The sequence below is a fragment of the Aspergillus ruber genome (genome assembly GCF_000600275.1).
Source record: "Aspergillus ruber CBS 135680 unplaced genomic scaffold scaffold00008, whole genome shotgun sequence".
In the NCBI taxonomy this organism is placed as follows: Eukaryota; Fungi; Ascomycota; class Eurotiomycetes; order Eurotiales; family Aspergillaceae; genus Aspergillus; species Aspergillus ruber.
In genome coordinates, this window is record NW_024467304.1 from 275920 (window position 1) to 295034 (window position 19115).

The following is a 19115-nucleotide window of genomic DNA, read 5'->3' on the forward strand; positions in this document are numbered from 1 at the left end:
TGAAGGTACTGGAAGCTTCATTTCAGAGTTCTTAATGAGCGCTTGGACTAAGAAGTAGCACGCCGAGAAATGCTAATCTAGCCGTTCGCTTTAGCAGATACTCTATGCCGCATCTACCACCCTCCCGGATGCCTCAGGGTCCGAGGAAATTTTACTTGAGATCGCGTTTATGCGCCGGATGAATGTCGTTGCTAATCACAGTGATCGTAGTTTGAGCACTCCGATGCCGGTAAGAAGATGCCCCGCATAGCCGACACTCTGTTTAATCCATCTCGCCCTTATCTACGATCATCTCGCAACTACCACCAAGCATTTGTTCATATCCACTGAAACCAGTAATCAGTTTAAAATGCCTGATTATACTCAAGGACACACATATGAAATGATGGCGGCTCATCAGATTCGTTCAACTTCTGACTCGTGCGGCTATTTCACTCCACTACTTACGTCCCGACCAGCTGCTCACATCCTCGACGTGGGCTGTGGTCCCGGTAGCATTACTGCAGACCTAGCCTCTCATGTTCCAGAAGGCCAAGTTATTGGTGTCGACTTTGCTGAACAGGCAATTCAGAAGGCATCCTCGCAACCATCGCTTCCAACTAACTGCACCTTCCAAGTGGCCAATGTCGACGACCGTCTCCCATTTCCGGATAACTCGTTTGACGTTGTCCACGCTCACCAGGTCCTTATACACCTCTCGAACCCCGTAAATGCGTTGGCCGAGATGCGTCGTGTCTGCCGGCCGGGAGGATTCGTTGCCAGTCGAGATGGCGACTGGGATACATTCACGATCTTCCCCGAATCGCCGGCGCTGAAACAATACAGAGAAACCCATAGCGCAATCATTCGCTCTTCTGGCGCTGAGCCGAATGCTGGTCGACGTTTGCGGTATTGGGCAGTGCAGGCAGGGTTCAGTGACGACCGGGTAACATACTCTGCTAGCCCAGTGCTGTTCACGGGGCCTGAAAGGGTACGACACTGGTCCACAGTGCAGGCTGAACGTTATAGCAAAGGCACCTTCAAGGAACAGATTCTGTCAAAGGGTCTGGCTACGGAGGATGAGATTGCTGCTTTTGGTCCGGCGTGGTTGAAATGGGGTGAACAGCCTGGGGCAGTTTACCATGTCTCGTGCGGTGAGGTTGTCTGTTGGAAGGACTAGCCGAAGATAGGCACTAGAATCCATATACTGTGATACATATTTCATGGTTTTTCCTATTCGTAGCAGACTATCACACCGACTCAGAGTGGCTTTCATTGATGAGACCAGCCTCCTTGAGGGCAGGAATCGCCCGATCCAAAGTCCACTCAGTACACTAAATGGGCGGCCCCCTCTCCTCCCCCAGCCCATGGAAAGTGAGTGGGACAAGATTCTTGAACGGCTCCGTCTTCATATTCGCTATATTTCATGTCTTCTGCTGATGAGGGGCCGGGACGCTTTCTAGAAGGTTTCTCCATGGTTCGAGGTGGGAGGATGCCGTAAAGCCCAGAAGCTCTTTCGAAAAGAAAGCCTCAGACGTCTCTGGGTCGCTCTGGGAAGTTGAAATGTATTTCATGCCCTGGGGAACTGTGATCTCGCCGTTGGTCTCATGAACGTATCCCGCGCCGTCGTTTTCAGTTTCCACGAAGAGGGTAGTATGCCAGCGGGGCTTGGGGACGTCGGGGTCTTGAATTGCGAGATTGGAGCGGATTATGAAGACGCGCTGTTGTTGAGATGAAAGATGACGTTTTTGCAGCCACTTCGATCTGGTAAGACAGCTCGTGTTGACAAACAGTGGCGGTTTTCTATACAGTCATATGATGACTGTATTGCTCTTCTATTCAGGCAGTACTGATAACCATCATGGCATCCACCCCACTAAGAGACCAGTCTAGTTATTCTCGAGAGCGCAATGTATCGGGATGCAGGCAATCTGTACATCACCTCGGAATACCATTTCTGAAAAGAACCTAGAGAGTTTGTGGGACTCGCTCTCTAAGTGAAAAATTCCCTGGTGAGCCAGCTCCGACCAATCTTCCAAGAGATAAGATCACTGCCTACTCGTGACTTCTATGGAGGTGTTGAAGGAGTACTTTAGCAGGGCTATGGTTCTGCGATCTAAAGAGTACGCTGCTTCCTGTGATGAACAATGGTGGCATCGGGAGTTTTTGCTCCGGCACCTTCCCTCCTTGCTTGCCTGCCATCCACTCTCGTTCCCCCATGGGACTCTAGCCCTGGGGCGCATTCTGGCTAGGGAAATTCACAATCCTCTTTCATGGACTGAAGAATATAAGGTTGTCGCTATTGGGAAACAGCGGGATGGTGCCCTACATACTAGGAATATGCCTGTGCCTATCACAATTTCCAGTGGTATGAGGACTGGTCAGAGTATTTTGAGAAGCTCCTCGACCCTTGGCCAGTGGAAGCTGCTGTGCTAGCGTCTATGGGTTCCTTGGTTGAGGGGAAAGCGATTCAAATGGAGAGCAAAAAGATTGAAACTAGATTCCCGTCTCACTTGTCTCATGTAATAGATCCTCGTTTGCTCTCAACAGCCTTCCCATGCTTGCCAAGCTCCCTAAAATACTTAGTTTCGATCAATTGAACGCACACAGCGATCTTTGGACTTCGAACTGTGTTGTATCAGCTACATTCCTGATACAGTTAACCAACCTTCGAGAGTTACTCTGCCAAATCGACAATACCATCCTTGCCCATATCACAAATACCAAATCGCTCAGATATTGGTACATCCTCCGGTACGTCTCGAATACATGCTGTATGTCTTGTTGCATAATCTCGGAGCTGAGACCAGTCTTTGCATCGGTGCAGCTGGTCATCGCCCGCGGCAATACCCCCGAGCGTATAGAGAGGGATGCTATCTGCGTTGCATTGAATGTACTATTCATGATGAGCGTGATTTCCCCAATATGGTCGGGGAAGGACACGTACCTGCCGCAAAGTATCAAAACAGTAGTCCAAATGCGGCCCCGGGCTGTCCGTATAGGGATTTCTCTCGACTGCTTCCCAGAAGGTGTCTCGAATAACACGCTGTATAGCGTTAAGCTACCGCAAAGTACACCAACGAGTCAAATGCCATACCAAGCAATGTAGATAATGATATGCCCCCAAGATATATACCCCCTTCTCCGGGTTCGACAGAAGACCCATACTCTCCGGCCATTGCCTCTGCTTAGCCAAGTCGCGATTTATAGTAATATATCCATGTGAAGGGCGGATATTTCTCCAAATCGCGTCAATGTGTTCGTTTCTCCCGGCGGTGCTGTGGCCAGTCTCATTCCACCGGAATCGTCTCCAGACTGTATCGAGGGACTGCGGTATCTGAGCTGTTTACGTGCAACCAGAATTAGCCAAGCTTTCACATCACGGTAGGAAGTCTCGCACTTACCATAATCCAGCGGTGGCTCGGCCTTCATACGTAATTCCCGCAATGATGCCCAGTAGAGGCTGCCCAGCAATGTTATAGCGTTGGTAAGTACCAAAAGGATGAGGAACATCGGGAGCCATCTACAAAAAAAGCGTGGAAGCTCAAGTGCCTGTTCTGGACTGTCCTCGCCCTCTTCATCTCGTCCTGTATCCGGTTTGTGAACGGGGAGTCGGCTGTACAGAAAGCGCATATTGAGGTCTTTGGGAAGCACTATCTGCGAGTTATTAACTCAAAGAGATGATAGAAATTCTAATAGCGTTGCCATTCGAGCATCTAGCCTTTCCATCTTGGTGGAGGATTTATACGACGTTAGATTGCAATATGGGCTGGGTCTTTGCTGTACTCGGAGCATTGCTGTTTCGTCCTACCTCAGACGTGGAGAGGTGGCTCGAGTAGAGCTTTTGAGCCTGTCGTACGAGCGCCTCTTATATATAAACCAGTAATGCCTGGTTAAACGTTCAGAGACAGATGGTAGTCGAGCTGTTCCCATTTCCTATTCGGGATTGGCAGGTCATGTGCCACAACTCGTCTTCACCTCTTCGCATTTTTTTCATCACCTTAACTACCAAGCCAACCTTTTCATCAAAATAAGCAACTCCTCGTCTCAGTTCAATCTCTTCCTCAGCTTTCTCTTCTGGTGAAGCATGTTTTCGTTTCAATCGAAGTTTTCTATTTTTCGATGAAAGGTGGACCATCGAGCAAAATTACAAGTATTCTACGCAAAGCTCGCTCAGATACAGTAAGATGAGATTACCCTCCAATTTTTAATCAATTAACGATGAGACTAAGTATTCCTAATACCTCTTACTTTCTTGCTTATCTGACAATTAGTCCCTTGCTGACTCTTTGGCTTGGTATCCAGACTGTGTACCCCGCTGCCAATAAAATGTCGATATATGGCCAACAATTCCTTTTATCCACGTCTTGCATGCGTATAGACTGTGACTTACAGATCGGGGGTAAGACCGGCAATTGTTTTCGTGTCTCTCGGAAGATTCCAGACAAATTAGAATGGTACCTGCGTCCTCATCCGATTTCCAAACATGTGCAAAGAATTACGAAATAGGAGCTCGTTTGACCATCTGGAAATACAAGTGCGGCATCATCAGACACTACTGATTGCTACTCACGCAGAAACCGAGGCGCAACGGTCGATCTGGGTCTGATTTCCACATGCTGTTGATATATTACCCTCGATTTCGGATAGCAAATATTCCGATGCAACCACAGCTAAAGTATCAGTTGATCACTTTTGTACGTACTCGGTGTTCGGGACGCTCATCACGGGACTAATCCAACGTTCATCTCGACTCTTCCAGAATCGGTAAATCCGCGTCGCGCGCCGGACAAACAACCCCAGACGGACATGTTCCGTTTGAGAAGGAATACGAGTAATTCGTATGATCTAATGCAACCCTAGCAAACTGGGTTGGTGATTGGACAGCTGGACGGCTGGATGTTCAGTGTTTGGGTAACAACCAGTCACCTGCCCGATGGCCGAAGTGCTTTGGTACACAGCAATATATGGCCCATATTGACATAACGCGTTGATTTCGGCGACCATTGGTTGAAATTACTCCATAATCAAACTCGTCTATTGAGCCGAACCTGGAGTCAGAATGACACCTACACCATACTCCAAGGGGAATTGTCGGCCGCTTGGATCCGCCGTGTTTCCACGATGCATAGACACTCCGCCAATCGCAGGGCGTCTCCCCGCAATCCATCCATGTGGGAACGAAACTAAAACGAGAAAAAAAAGGCAGAAAAGAAATTGCGGAGAAATACGGAGATGAGCACATGATCTGGAGATGTCCCAGAATTCCTGTATAGCCTCATGAATCGAGGAATATTATGAGGAAACGAATATCATCGTCGCAGTAAGGGTGCAGTTCATTCGCACAGCAGCCATACTGTCAGAGAATGCATTGCAGAAAACATTGCAGGAATCACTGTACAGGCTGCGCAATCCGTTAATTCGGCAATCCCAACAATGCAACAAGCACCAGCCTGGCCGAGAGCTTGGCCACTATAATAATTAAACGCATTCACTTTATAGTACGGCGGTCCAAGGGTCAACCAACCAACAGTGAATGCTATTACTCGCAGTCCCGGTCACCCATCGAACCTTCCCGCGCTTTGTCTTTCCTTTCCTTTCGTACTTTAAAACCCGGACTGGCCCCTCATTTTCCCTCTGTTTCCCTTTCCTTTCTTTTTTTTTTTTTTTTTTTTCTCTTGTCGGTCTTGGCCTTGTTTTCATCCGCAGGCGTCTCCTATTGCCGGACCATTTGGGCGTGTTTGCTCTCTTCAACCTTCACCATGGCCATCGGCAACATCTATGTGATTTCCGGCGTCGCCGTCGTCGGCGGTGCCCTCTTTGGCTTTGATATATCGTCGATGTCAGCCATCTTGAGTACCACCTCCTACAAATGTTATTTCAACCAAGGTCCCAAAGGTCCCCCGTTCAACAATGACGAGGAGTGTTCTGGTCCGACTTCGCTGCGACAGGGTGGTATCACCGCTTCTATGCCCGCTGGTTCCTGGCTGGGTGCCCTTATTTCTGGTTTCCTCTCGGACATCCTTGGTCGTCGGTACGCCATCATGATTGGCTGTATCATTTGGCAAGTCTCTTCTTTCACGGCGATCTATTGCATGTCATGTATGCTAACGAGGAGGACTTCTATATAGGCTTATCGGATCAGCTATCTCTTGCGCTTCACAGAACATGGGTATGCTCATTGTTGGCCGTGTCATCAACGGCTTGTCTGTCGGAATCGAGTCTGCCCAGGTCCCAGTCTATATTTCGGAGCTGTCGCCGCCGTCAAAGCGTGGTCGCCTGGTTGGTTCACAACAATGGGCTATTACTTGGGGTATTTTGATCATGTATTAGTATGTGGAATCCGTGACCGTTGTCCTACTGCACACCGGCTAAAACTGTGACAGCATCTCCTTTGGCTGCGCGTATATCGGTGGTCAACAGTCCTGGAACTACAGCACTGCCACCTTCCGGATCCCATGGGGTCTCCAGATGATTCCCGCCGTTTTCCTCTTTGTTGGCATGATGTTCCTTCCCGAGTCGCCCCGTTGGTTGGCGCGGAAAGATCGCTGGGAAGAATGCCACTCGGTTCTGACATTAGTTCACGGAAAGGGTGACCCCAACAGCCCTCTCGTGGTCACTGAAATGCAGGAAATTCAGGACCTGTGCGAATTTGAGCGACAAAACAAGGACGTGACATACTTTGAACTGTTCAAGCCCACCATGATCAACCGCACTGTGATCGGAATGTTCACTCAGATTTGGTCCCAGCTGACTGGAATGAACGTTATGAGTATGTTTGTTTCTAGCTCCTTCATTAAGTGCCAGCTGACAGTTACAAGTGTACTATATTACCTACGTTTTCAAAATGGCTGGATACACCGGTGATGCCAACCTGATTGCCTCGTCAATTCAATACATCATCAACGTTGTCATGACTGTTCCAGCCCTCATCTGGATGGACCGTTGGGGTCGTCGTCCAACCTTCTTGATCGGTTCCGCACTCATGATGACCTGGATGTACGCCAACGCAGGTATCATGGCATCATACGGCACACCTGTCCCTCAAGACCAAAGATCATCCCCTGAGGAATCCATGAGTTTGAGAGGCGCCCCCGCCAAGGGTCTGATTGCATGCACATACCTCTTCGTCGCTAGTTACGCAGTCTCCTTCGGACCAGCATCGTGGGCCTATCCACCCGAGTTGTACCCCCTGCGTGTTCGTGGTAAGGCCGTATCGCTGTCTACCTCAGCCAACTGGGCCTTCAACACCGCGCTGGGTCTCTTCGTTCCCGTTGCTTTTGAGAACATCAGCTGGAAAACGTACATCATATTTGGTGTCTTCTGCACAGCCATGCTGATTCACATTTTCTTCATGTTCCCCGAGACTGCCGGAAAAACCCTCGAAGAGACGGAGCACATCTTCACCGATCCGAATGGTATTCCGTATATCGGTACGCCGGCATGGAAAACCACGAAGCAGACTGCTGCCATCGCTGCATTGGAGCGGGGAGATGTCGAGGCGGTTTCGGAAAGAAAGCAGGTGGCTGCACAACATGATGAGGTTGTTGACACTGAGAAATCGGGATGATTTACATGTCCGTTCTTGGTCCTTTCTGAGTCTCACCATTGGCTGGCTTGGCTATCTTATCTTTGGTCGGGTTGGGTTGGGCTGGCCTCGTTAGAAATTCCATTCGTTGTATCTATGCTAGTTGGTTTCTTGGCTATGATTCGATTGCATGATATATTCGCATCAGCATAGAATAAGTATACTAATACCGAATACCCATCATCTCCTTCATTAAATATATCTGTCTGTTGTATTCCATAGATACCTAAAGCCAACTCTCACAGCTTGCAAGCGCATAGTTCTCAATATATATGTTTCCTATACATACCTGTTTCTCTAGAACGACTGTGGCTTTCCTCTTCTAGACACCACTGTCTTAATTAGGGCGCATAGGGGCTTGCTCAGTAGATATTTTACATCATGGATGACTGCTCAGTGAGCAGTCATGTGGCCTCTAAGCTACTCATCTGCCCTTTATGTTTTGTGAATGATTGTCACGCGCTCTGGGTAGTAGATATTGACAAAATGATATTCCTATCTAGACTAGTGTGGCCATCGACAAGAATATCGAATCTGGGAAAGAAGAAAAGGAAATCTATCTGAACTATGGACGGTCTCATTTCCACGTGTGTTTACACTGTAAGCCAGCATTATTTCTATAGCATTGTAGTGATAAATGAGAAAAGTCAAGATTTCTGCCACTTATTATCATTAATTTGATGTAATCTTCCGACAACCAATTCAATGTGGCTCAGAAAATATATTTAAGAACAGACAGACCTTTATCTCTGTTTAAACATACATTATGTCCAGACCTTCCTTTTCATCTCTCCCACCACTTCGAAAAGAGATTGTGCATAAATCATATCTTATTTATACCCCGCCCCGTAATTATATATAATGAAATAAACACAACATAGGAAAAACCATTTAGTCACTGGCCAGATGATTCGTGAACCACCGCTGCCACCAGGCCCGATGGTATGCCGCCTGCCAATCTACGTCAATCATATCCACTCCCTCCCGAACCAGAGTCCGCCAAATATAGTCGCTGAGCCGCCCCTGACCTTGTGGGACTCCTTCGTATCGCACCCAAAGACCGCGTCGGTGGGCCGCCTGCACCTGAGCCCGAATAAGGGCGATCTGCTGCGGCGAGAATCGGCCCTGTCGTGGGAACCCAACGGATTCACTGAAGGTGGCTGTGGCACTGTAGATGGTTGAGGAGGGAGCCCCAGTGGAGAGGCCCTTATTGGGCTTTAAGATGTTGGTGGAGGACGTGTTGGACTTGGGGGGATCCCGGTGAGTGAGCTTCCAAGGGTCATAGTCCTTCATTGTAAGCTCATCCAGCAAGGTGTCAAAGAATATCTCATTATATTCTGCGTCGTGACCAGACCGAAGATAGTGTTCTCTCTGACCTGTGACCACCACAGTCACTCGTCCTGGAATCACCTCAGACCCATTCATCCAGGTCAGGTAACCACTTTGTCGTAGCCCATACAGATCAGAGTCTAACTCAGAAAGCGCAGCGTGCTGCCATGTTTTGAACTCAAGCACCAGAACAAAGCTTTGGGTAGAGTCTCCAAACAGCCTGGGTTGGGATTGGGAGTCCTTGAGCGCACTGCGCTTCGCATCTAGTTCTTTTTGAAGAGGGTCAAAATACAGGCTTCGCAGTGTGTACTTCATGTTAAGGTCTGTAACGGAGCTTCCCACAAGGAGATCTGTACCATGGAGCCAGAGATCCACTTTGACGCCCATGCAACTGGACTGAGCAGCACCGCGGCTGTGGGGGTTGTATGAGAGACAGTGACCGGGTCGGTTGGTGCTGAATCCAGAAGGCCACTGCAGAACAGGTAGTCGGTTATCTGCTGTGCCTTCTTTGGGCAGCATATATGCGAAAAATGTAGGTAGGAGAGCAAGGAATTGGACAGTGATGATTCTATTCTTGTTAGTTATGCATAGACAATATCCAAGGCCAATGAGACATACAGAAAGATGACCACCACACACACCAGTCGGAACGCTTGTCCAAACTTTAGAGCTTTCACTGATTGCCATAGTCCTGGACAACATGCAGTTGGATATGATCGAAGTGGGTGATCCTCTCCCATCCATTGCTTATAGTCATCATCATATTCATTGTAATCATTATTGGCATACCGAGGGACATCATCAAAAGTTTTTTTAAAATGAATGTTCTCTTTGTTGTATTTCTCCTGTATCAGTTCTAGTGATGCCATCTTGTGTAATCCTCCGCGTCACACAACGGGTATATGTAGTGATAGTATAAAAAAAAAGGTCAAGATGAAATATTATGAATGCACAAGCTCAAAATAAGCTGCAGGATTCCGCAAATAAACCAATGTCCAGCAAGGCAGCTTGTAAGACTCTGAAGGAAGCACATAATTCAAGAAAAAACAAAACAAAACAAAAAAAGCCTCGTACGGACCCTGAACAAATAATCCTTTCAGTCGATCCTGCATTGCAGTTTGCACTTCCGGATTAGGGAGGCCAAATTACGGAACTGTTGGGTCTCGATGCTCGGGTTGATTAGTTCATGTCTCGGCCTTAGTGCTTAACAGCATTGGGTTGACCGCTGAACGCATCTGCAAATCGAGCAATTGAGCAGGCAAAAATAGGCAGCCATGCAGATCCCTATATTGAATTTTCACTCAGGGCATGAGGGATGCGCACCGCAACGTCCGCCACTCGCGTCCCGAAGGCTCCGTCACGCCGATATCAAGCACGGAGTGGGAACTCAGTACAGTCCAGTGGCACGTAATGTGATGGATCTACTGGAGGTATATTGGCATAAGATACCAATATATGTCATATATAAGTTAGTGTAAATTGTCATGTTATCGTTTTCCTACAGTAATTGTTTGATACGAAGTACCACGGCTGTCACGGAGCTCAGCCAGGTTATGGAACATCAACTCATGTGTTCTACCTAGGTAGCTATTGACGAGGATAATTGACATGAGGAAGGAAGAAAGGGGGTAACGCCATATTTATAGACAAAGCAACAAAGCAAACAACCACATCTCATGTGATAACCAGCCAACGTGACCAGGCTGTCACAACGGCCGAGACACCAAAGGTGTGCCACATACAGTGTGCAAAGTAGACCACTCCATCTCTTGATAACATACGCCGTGACTGATTACTAGGATACTAGACATGATGTCTTTTGAATGTAGAAGTATATTCGGAATCATGAATGATTGCTTTAACCTTTCTATCTAGAAACCGATAAATTTGATCAGAATGGCAAATCGCTATGATCCAGCAAACACATCTTTTGATGATTGGAAGAAACCAAATCCCAATGACAGACCTTTCTGTGCCCGATCGTCCCCCCTCAACTCCTGATTCTGCGCAGTGACCACATTGGGATTTGCCTAGTGACCAGGCACATATGCCACATGAGGCTGTAGTTCAAAGGCACTCAGATGTGCGTCAACCTCGGTTTGAGGTTGTAATTGCTCTTCTTTTAATGAGGATGGTACAAACCTCAGCTCGTTATAGCGCACTGAAACACTATAGAACATCTGGAAGAGCTGATAATGCTTGACAATGGCGGTAGAATGCTGGCAGGTACATTCGATAGATTTGACGAAGGTGTGCATTTAACCCAAGCCCCCCCTTGTCCCCTGTTTCGATAGCATGGCAGAATAGCACAATAAATGGGATTACAGGCGCAAACAAAAGTGTTCTAGAAGGGAGTGAAAGCGTGAGTGAGTACCGTAGGTCAAGCGACTGACTACCGACGATGACTTTTCAAACATGCCAATTCACATATACAGATAGTAGCAACGACGAGTTTTTCATCCTAAAGACCTGTTTACATACCGGTTGGGATTCCAGTCATGGGAATAGTGACATAATGGTATTGTACTTGATAATTACTACTACAGCAGCTTACCTGGCCGCCCTACTGGATCTGTCGCCACTCGGCTGAACAGGGCCGATAGACTCAAGTATGAATGATAATAATAATAACAATACTCTGCTACATATTACCTGCTAACCTGCATTCTGTCATACTGTCGAAATGTCGCTTCGGACACAAGAAATCTTACGCCTATTTTTAATTAATAGCTCACGGTTGACATATATAAGAACCGGGATAAAATCCCCCAAGTTCTGAGTTTATAGTCGACTGAAAAGATTTAAGGAGATGAACTGCTGGCTAATGTATTTGATCTCATCATACAAGTATAGGCTCTCATTTATCAAATTCTCAATATCTCCTTCCATCCCCGAGCTACCTTTTTTGTAGGCATCTCGACTGGTAGCGGCCGTTTGAAACCGGTAAAATGCTTGGCCAGAGTGTGCCCTATATCTAGATGTGTCAATTGTGCTATAGCAGCCACCTGATGCGGCCCGAGATTCTTTGTCGGAAACACCAGGCAAAGGCTGGATTTTTGGTTGTCGTCTGGTCGAAAACAGTTTTGAAATTTCATCTTACCATCAATAAAAAGGGTTTGGAACAGGTGGTGATACAAAGATCTCGTTGCCCAGATCATTAATCTAGGCATTCCCGTAATTTCCCCGATATTATTAGACGGTTTATATCCCAAGCTCAAATACGATACACCCAGGTATTTTAGGAGCGCCATTGCTGCAATAATAAGCAGATCTGAGGTACCTTTTGATGCCCAAGGGGTTTCAATACAAGGGTCCAGATGATAACCTCGTTCCACACCAAGCTTTCGCAATCCTGCAAATCCGTGCAATGCTCCATCCGAGCCTCTAATGTAGAGGTACATCATGCAACTAGGCGTTGAAGAAATTGAAAAGATGGTCAGGAAAGTCCGAACCTTTTGTGAATCCTGTCGTGCAGTCCGCCAGCTCTCATAAGCATGGGCCATTGCCGCCTCCAGTGGAGGGTCCCGAGAATGACTTGGGTCATAGATATCGAGTTTTAGTCCAACATTTTCTGGATGAAGAAGCTGCATTGATCGTATATAAATGCGCTTGCCTTCGTTTCCGGCAAGGAGAGGGTTGGAAAGGGGGTTTATGATTCTCTCAACCCCAAATTGAACCGTTACCCAACTCATCTTTTTTGCATAGGAAGCAAAGCTTTCGCTAACGCCTAAGAATGCGACGTGCCGGGCGATGTGTCTGTACCTGTGGCGGAATTCTTGGAGCGTCCTGTCAAAAAACTTCGGTTCACACATAGGATCACCGCAAATGACAGCCACGCCTTTCTCAATTTTGAAACAGAGTGCAGCATCATTATTCTTGTTGATAAACACGCCAAAGCTGACATCCGTCAAGCCCATATGCAAAACAGAGCTATGTAGTGAAAAAAGGGTCTCTAATGCTGCTGCTCTCATGCAAGGGCTGACGAAGTGATCCGATGACGCGTTTGAAGGCTTTGGGCCATACTCGACTAAGGCAAGGCCTTCTTCTGAAAATGGCTTCTGTGATGGTCTGGCAACGAATTCAGAGGCGAAAGAGGGTGTGACTCTCGGTAGAGCTGCATTTACCGATTCCATAACCCTCATCAGGGTCGCCGGAGACACCACATGTTCTGTTTCTGAGCCAACAAGCTTTGTGGCTAGAGCGTGTCCGGGCTGATCAAACCAAATACTTCTGCCATTCGTGTGTCTATCTATTGGAAGGGGCTTGGCCACCATCTCTTTTCCGTGAGATTCAATTAAAGCACTGCGCTCGAAATCCCGCTGGTGTGAGATATGATCGGGTATAACCAGAGATAGAGACTCCCGGAGCATGAACAAAAAGTCTCTATACTCGGTTGCGTTTAATCCAAGAGCTTCTAGAAGATAAGGTATGCAAATTGGAAAATAAAGGGGGGGGGGAGACAGACATCTTTGGATTTTGACAATGACTGGATCGTTGGTCCACTAACGCATACTATATTAAGCTAGTTTGAGCAAAGGTATACTTTCCTGCGGAAGCAGGTCCATAAAGCCCGATATATTCGTTGAGACTTTCGGGGTGTTGGGTGGGTCGGTCCAAAGCCGGGCGACCCTCAGGGGGCCCCCTTAGTTGAGTGTACGACTTATGAGTATTATTGCTCACAGCGCCTCATAGTGAAACGCCCTTTGGACGGCAGCCCTGACAAGGTAGAGGAACAATTCCGTATTCCGGAGTCATCGGGAAGCTCTAGACATGCCGGAAACTCGGATATTGGGGCTTACAGAACCCGAGGGAGCGAAATACACGGCAGAGCTCGCATTACGTGCCTGCCTGTGATTGCATGGGCCATTTCATGTCGCTAAGCTATATGAACCTGGAGTGATCAACTTCCGAAGCGCCTGTAGCATTAAGCGTAGGGCGTAGATAAGTATTGTCCTTCGAGAACCTTCTCTTCTCAACCGTCTTATAATATGTTGTTTTCATTACTATACTTAAGGTGAATGACAGCATTGCGTGGAATAGAGTAGTCCAAAATGCCCACGTGTCAGAACGAAGCATCCGGAGTTCGAAACCATTTACTATTACTGTGCATCGTAAGTCAACTATGTCAGAAACTTCAATGAGAGTCGGCTGTAATAACCAGTATGCATTTTGCCAGATGGATACATTCCTTCGTTCTAAATGCTTCCTCAAGATCTACCTTACATCAGTGCTATGTAGGACATTCATATTAGTAGGTATTATGGTATTCCAACCGGCAATGCCTGATTCTACCCTGCTATCAAGTTGCGCAAATTGTGAGGTCTTGCATGTAGGCTTCCCGCTAACGGTAATGTTGATTGGCGGCGCGGGTGCTAATGCTCGAGGATAGCCACATATGGACGGCAAAGAATTCCAGACAGTGATGAGAGGGAGAAGTTGGTGTTCGTTTCCCAATGGCCACCATTTACCGCATCTTGTATCGGCCCTGGATAGCCAGTAGGGACTAATGAGCGTTTCCCCTGTATTTAGGATCCATTTCGCGGCCGCTGCCCTCTTGTCGCAGAAGGTAGGATGTATGAGTTTTGCAGATATTGAAGCAAGCAAATTTACCCTGGATTTCTTGTAAAAGAGTCATGATTTGGTTGGGCTAAGGTCATAAACCTTTTCTTCAATTATGCCGTAGATTGGCCCCTCTTGTTTACAATATGGAAGTGCAAGCTCCCGATAAGTAGGGTGACTGCTAGAAAGCCTAATAAGAAGGTCAGTAATTATAATAGGTACCAGCCCTAGGTCTTTCTCAGAATGTCTGTGTGATAAATGATCTGAACAGATTCTTTTGAAACCAGATCTAGTTGAGCAGCCACTGAACACAGAGTAGTCTGAATCTACTGTTAATACCTCAGAACCTGCCTTGAAGATATTTGATCAGGTGTGCAAGGCACACTGGGCGTCTGCTGCAAAGGAGTATCGTGAGAAGGGCCAAGAACAAAGGGATAATTGAACTCTCCAAGATGATTTGCTGCTGAAGAGAAATCAACTCCTCATCCCTAATGATGACCCTGAGCTGCGCACCCGACAGCTGGGCGAAGTACATGTGTAAGTGTCCATCATAAATCCCATTCAGAATAAGACCCAGCGCCTAATTCAAGCATGATACTACTGGCCAACATAGTGGCAAGGTGTTGAGAGATATGTACGGAACTGTCCAAAGTGCCGAAGAGCTGAGAATCCCTGAGATCATACCCACAGTATCCCCCAAGCTCCACCCATTGCAGGACGACCTTGGCAGCACATCTCTATGGATTTTCGCTCTTTTCCCACTGGCGAGAAATGGTATGACTCTGCGCTGGTGATAGTCTAAGTGCACAGGTTTGATTACATTATCATCGGTATCAACCCAGAGAATGCCGAGCCCAACAATTTCGAGACCAGTAATGTTCCACCGTCTTAAAAGTTTTGTTGGGTTACTGGTCGTGACCAGGAACGCAGAGTATTTCTTCATAAATAGCCCTCGATCACCTTTATATAACTTCTTCATCCAGAACTATAAAGTCACGGGAGCAACACTTTATTTTTATTTTTATTTTTTTTTTGGTGAGATGACCAATGATAAGAACTACGTTTGCGCTGAATCTGAATACTAATTAAGTTGATGGCACAGAGCAAGACCCTCAAGTGACCGCTGAAGGGCTAAAGAGATGTTAGACGCTGCTGCCTCGTTCCATGCACTGTGGAGCCTGACGATTGCTATCGCCCTCAGCAGCTATATGGCACTGGTTAAGCTTCTTCGATATCGCCGTATGGCAAAAATTGAGGCCCCGTTCACCCTTGGAAAAAGAGAATTATCAAGCATGACGATCAAAGAAGCACATGAAATTATGACCCAATTACAAGAACTCGAGTTTCCGTACGCTTTTGCTAAGGCTCGTCAAATTTCTCTACTCAAGGTACGCCGACAGAACATGTGGCTGGCTTAAGCAGCACTGTTAAATTCAATTGGAGTTTTGTTTCTTATTCGAAAATAGGCTGGAGGTATCCCGACCATGTCCAAGCTTTTCGCAGTCACAGGCCAAAACAATAGGCGTAATGCAGGGAAGCGTGCTGTTGATACGGAAATTCTCCTGCGAGAGGCACAGTCCAAACCTCGAGATTCAGATCGCTACGCGTCAGCCGTGGCAAGAATGAATTATCTGTATGTACATTGCCCTCCTCGGAGAAACTAAAACGTCTTGTTTCGTTCACTGACCAGTGGTCCAATTAGCCATGACCGTTACCGTCGTGCCAACAAAATAACCGATAATGATCTTCTCCATACTTTAGGTGATGGCCTTTCTGAGATCCTGAATGTTGTTGAGAGAGAAGAATGGCGCAGGTTTACTGATGTTGAAAAATGTGCCCTCGGTATCTTTCACAAGAACTTGGGAGAAGATATGGGAATCCCATTTGACCCCCTTTCTTCAGAAGAAAAAGGCTGGAAAGACGGCTTACACTTCGTGATGAAACTGAATGACTGGACAGTCCGCTATGAGGAAGAAGTCGCAAAGCCGACGGAGACAAACGATCAATACGTCAGAGTCTATGTTGATTCGGCCATGTCGTCGCTTCCTAGCATTATAAGAACAAATGTGCGACAGATGCTGGGTGCTGACTTGGATGATGTCATGAGGACAAGCCTTTGGTAAGCCCCGTGCCCATCTTTAGTTACATTCTTTGCTCACGTCCTTAGTCTTGAGTCTCCCGGTCCAATACTTTCCCTCATACTGGCCTTCATCCGGAACTCACGAAAATTATTTCTTCGATACCTTGCACTTCCGCGCCGTTCTTCCCGTGCCGTCAAACTGGTGCATGACACGCCAAATCCCGAAACGCACCTATATAATTTCGAAAGAAAGAGCTTGCAACCATGGTACGTCCAGCCTACTTTCTGGTCGAAATGGGGGCCCGGGGCGTTTCTGGTCAGAGCATTTGGAGGGAAACTACCCGGTTCGCGCGGAGACCGATATGAGCCACACGGATACAGTTTGATGACTATCGGGCCCGGACCACAAAAAGGGAAGGGAATAGAGGAGATGAAGTCCGATATGGATGTAATCAAGGCGAGGGGTGTGGCTACATGTCCGTTCTCACAGTCTAAAGCTGGGAACTTTCGGTGAGACTATTTGCCGCACATCATCTTAAAAACTTGTGCAAAGTCTTAAGGAGTATCTACAAAAATGCTGGTAGTTGAGCTTAACGCAACTTCTCAGATGTAGACACACAACCAGTGGAGATGCTGCTCATATCTTAGGTGCATAAAAACGGAAAGAAAAGAAGAACCAACCGCAATCTGTGCAGTACGTATAGGAGTTATCATTTAGAGAATCACCACTCGCCTTTACAGCCATTTAATAACACTTTCAGAGCAATTTTCAAGATAAGGAGCAGCATGAAGCAGTATATGGGCGTATGCGCAGACCCTCTACCTTTACTATGTCCAAGAAAGAAGATGAAGGAATTAACGTCTAAGAGAATGGAAACTTTTTTCCCATCTAAGATATAATCAAATAGAATGAAGTGTGTATGGAAGTTTCTAATTAGTTGAAAGGTGCTATATATAAACGAAGATAAGCAGTCGAGACCAGCTGGTGTCCAGGACAGAAAGCGGTTGGGCTCATTGAGGCATTGAAGAAGAATACAAAGCTCCAACGCCAGCAAGACACACAAACTCGGAAAGAATGTCAATACACTTAGCTGCTAATGCAGCATCTGCAGATAATCTTGACAGGAAAAGTTCAGGAGCTTATTTATTCATGCTGTACGCGACCAATTGACTTACAGCACTTCCATCAATGCTCCAGGAAGTACTGACAAAGGCAGTTGGATCCCATATTTTCCTGGTCAGCTCAATGTGGCTTATATGACACGAATTTTTTGAAACCAGCGCGGAAGTCTTGTCTTTAGAGGTAAGCACCTAGTGTTAGGCTTGCGCGCCGTTTGAACCATGGCAAACTGACTAACATCAATTGCTGAAGCAGCATGTGTTCACCCCTCAGCGCACAAGGATATCAAACACGCAGTGATTTGCAATGTGAGACACAATGAGTGCCTCGTGGGTGTTCCCCCTCCAGCCGTACCATGTTTGACAAAGCGCTAAGATGTATGGTGGTTCGACAGACGATGTGGAGAGCAACGATTTCAATCCTTTGACAGTCAGCTTCCAGAAGGAAGCGTATATTGCCTTTTGTGAAAGTGTATCTGGAGGATCCAGCCAATCGCAGCCAAATCTCTTGACTTGCTTCCGCGAGTTGCGTATGATTTAGCCCGTCTAGTTAACTGGTCTTTGAGAAACAGCATTCGCTGCTAACGGTTTAAATGACCTATTTTCCTTCTCTATCCCGTTCCGTTTCTGAGCTGTGTCACACAGCTCAAGATCCCCACATTCACATTCCCCTTCTCTAAGCCACCGGTATGTGATACTCCACCGGTCACCCCGCGGCCTGACTGTTCCATCTGCTAGTGTGTCTGTCTTGCGCTTCTTAATGCCATGAGTCCAATGCAGCCTCGCGTCGCCTGTCATCTGCATCATGCTCCGGGGGGCCAAATCAATATCCACTTGCTGCTCGCCCCTGCGGAACTTCATCATGACCGGTGCGCCGAAAGATAGGGCGTAAAGCTGGTCATAGGCCCTATGTGCATCCACGTGGGGCGGAATGCCAGTGCCTGGTGGATAGTACTGCAAACAGACCTGGTCCGGTGGCCGAGACTCTGTAGTCGGAATCAATGGTTGTAGCCAGTCTGGAAACTCCTTGTATGGAATGTCTGGATCTATGTCGAATGTTTTATAGTCAAAGGTGTAGCCATAGTGGAGCGACAAGCGGCCGGAGCGGTCAGGCCATTTTAACTCATTGAGGAAAATTGAAATAAGACGTTTCTCGTGATCCGGCGAAACAAAGTCATCCTGCCAGATAATTCCCGCTGGCCTAATAGGCAGCTCTTTGAACTGGTCTAGCCCCGTTGGACCCATACCCTTATCTTCCAACGCCGTCGCAAATTATGCAGCCAGACAGAGGTGAAAATACACCGTGAAGGATGATGGGCAGTCAAATTCTGCTTTTGCCGATTACGGCTCCACACGAGACCGTGCGGTATGCCAAGCTCTTCATCTCCACCGGCCAGATTAAGATCCCAAATACTTGTTCCCGCACCCTCATGTAAGTCAAGACAGCCTGGTGCAGACGCC

General features: G+C 47.1%; 9 protein-coding genes across 9 annotated transcripts; 5 read left to right on the forward strand and 4 right to left on the reverse strand.

Moving 5' to 3' along the window:
- The first annotated feature begins 147 nt into the window (after positions 1-147).
- Positions 148-1317, forward strand: EURHEDRAFT_410957 (type 11 methyltransferase). Its single transcript, XM_040781483.1, has one exon. It carries the CDS (start codon positions 350-352, stop codon positions 1157-1159), a length of 810 nt encoding a protein of 269 aa, XP_040640122.1. The 5' UTR covers positions 148-349; the 3' UTR covers positions 1160-1317.
- Positions 1318-1871: 554 nt separating this feature from the next.
- On the forward strand, positions 1872-2505 carry EURHEDRAFT_410958 (uncharacterized protein). The gene has a single exon (XM_040781484.1). It carries the CDS (start codon positions 2050-2052, stop codon positions 2413-2415), a length of 366 nt encoding a protein of 121 aa, XP_040640123.1. The 5' UTR covers positions 1872-2049; the 3' UTR covers positions 2416-2505.
- Positions 2476-3692, reverse strand: EURHEDRAFT_522177 (uncharacterized protein). The gene is made up of 4 exons (XM_040786858.1): positions 3384-3692; positions 3116-3321; positions 2927-3025; positions 2476-2875 (listed from the first exon to the last, which is right to left on the reverse strand). The coding sequence occupies exons 1-4, from the start codon at positions 3610-3612 to the stop codon at positions 2657-2659; spliced, it is 753 nt and encodes a 250-aa protein (XP_040640124.1). The 5' UTR covers positions 3613-3692; the 3' UTR covers positions 2476-2656.
- A 488-nt stretch (positions 3693-4180) lies between these two features.
- On the forward strand, positions 4181-4590 carry EURHEDRAFT_410961 (uncharacterized protein). The gene has a single exon (XM_040781485.1). The coding sequence runs from the start codon at positions 4201-4203 to the stop codon at positions 4486-4488; it is 288 nt and encodes a 95-aa protein (XP_040640125.1). The 5' UTR covers positions 4181-4200; the 3' UTR covers positions 4489-4590.
- Positions 4591-5661: 1071 nt separating this feature from the next.
- Positions 5662-7755, forward strand: EURHEDRAFT_410962 (sugar porter family MFS transporter). Its single transcript, XM_040781486.1, has 4 exons — positions 5662-6043; positions 6111-6311; positions 6366-6751; positions 6801-7755. Exons 1-4 carry the CDS (start codon positions 5742-5744, stop codon positions 7547-7549), a joined length of 1638 nt encoding a protein of 545 aa, XP_040640126.1. The 5' UTR covers positions 5662-5741; the 3' UTR covers positions 7550-7755.
- Positions 7756-8458: 703 nt separating this feature from the next.
- On the reverse strand, positions 8459-9765 carry EURHEDRAFT_376376 (uncharacterized protein; the record flags this gene model as incomplete). The annotated part of the gene is made up of 2 exons (XM_040778845.1): positions 8459-9464; positions 9515-9765. The coding sequence occupies 2 exons, from the start codon at positions 9763-9765 to the stop codon at positions 8459-8461; spliced, it is 1257 nt and encodes a 418-aa protein (XP_040640127.1).
- A 1995-nt stretch (positions 9766-11760) lies between these two features.
- EURHEDRAFT_452899 (uncharacterized protein) lies at positions 11761-12867 on the reverse strand (the record flags this gene model as incomplete). The annotated part of the gene is made up of 1 exon (XM_040784073.1): positions 11761-12867. The coding sequence occupies one exon, from the start codon at positions 12865-12867 to the stop codon at positions 11761-11763; it is 1107 nt and encodes a 368-aa protein (XP_040640128.1).
- A 2727-nt stretch (positions 12868-15594) lies between these two features.
- EURHEDRAFT_385287 (uncharacterized protein) lies at positions 15595-17049 on the forward strand (the record flags this gene model as incomplete). The annotated part of the gene is made up of 4 exons (XM_040779648.1): positions 15595-15843; positions 15922-16088; positions 16158-16574; positions 16623-17049. The coding sequence occupies 4 exons, from the start codon at positions 15595-15597 to the stop codon at positions 17047-17049; spliced, it is 1260 nt and encodes a 419-aa protein (XP_040640129.1).
- A 1151-nt stretch (positions 17050-18200) lies between these two features.
- On the reverse strand, positions 18201-18899 carry EURHEDRAFT_376378 (uncharacterized protein; the record flags this gene model as incomplete). Its single annotated transcript, XM_040778846.1, has 1 exon — positions 18201-18899. One exon carries the CDS (start codon positions 18897-18899, stop codon positions 18201-18203), a length of 699 nt encoding a protein of 232 aa, XP_040640130.1.
- Positions 18900-19115: the final 216 nt, after the last annotated feature.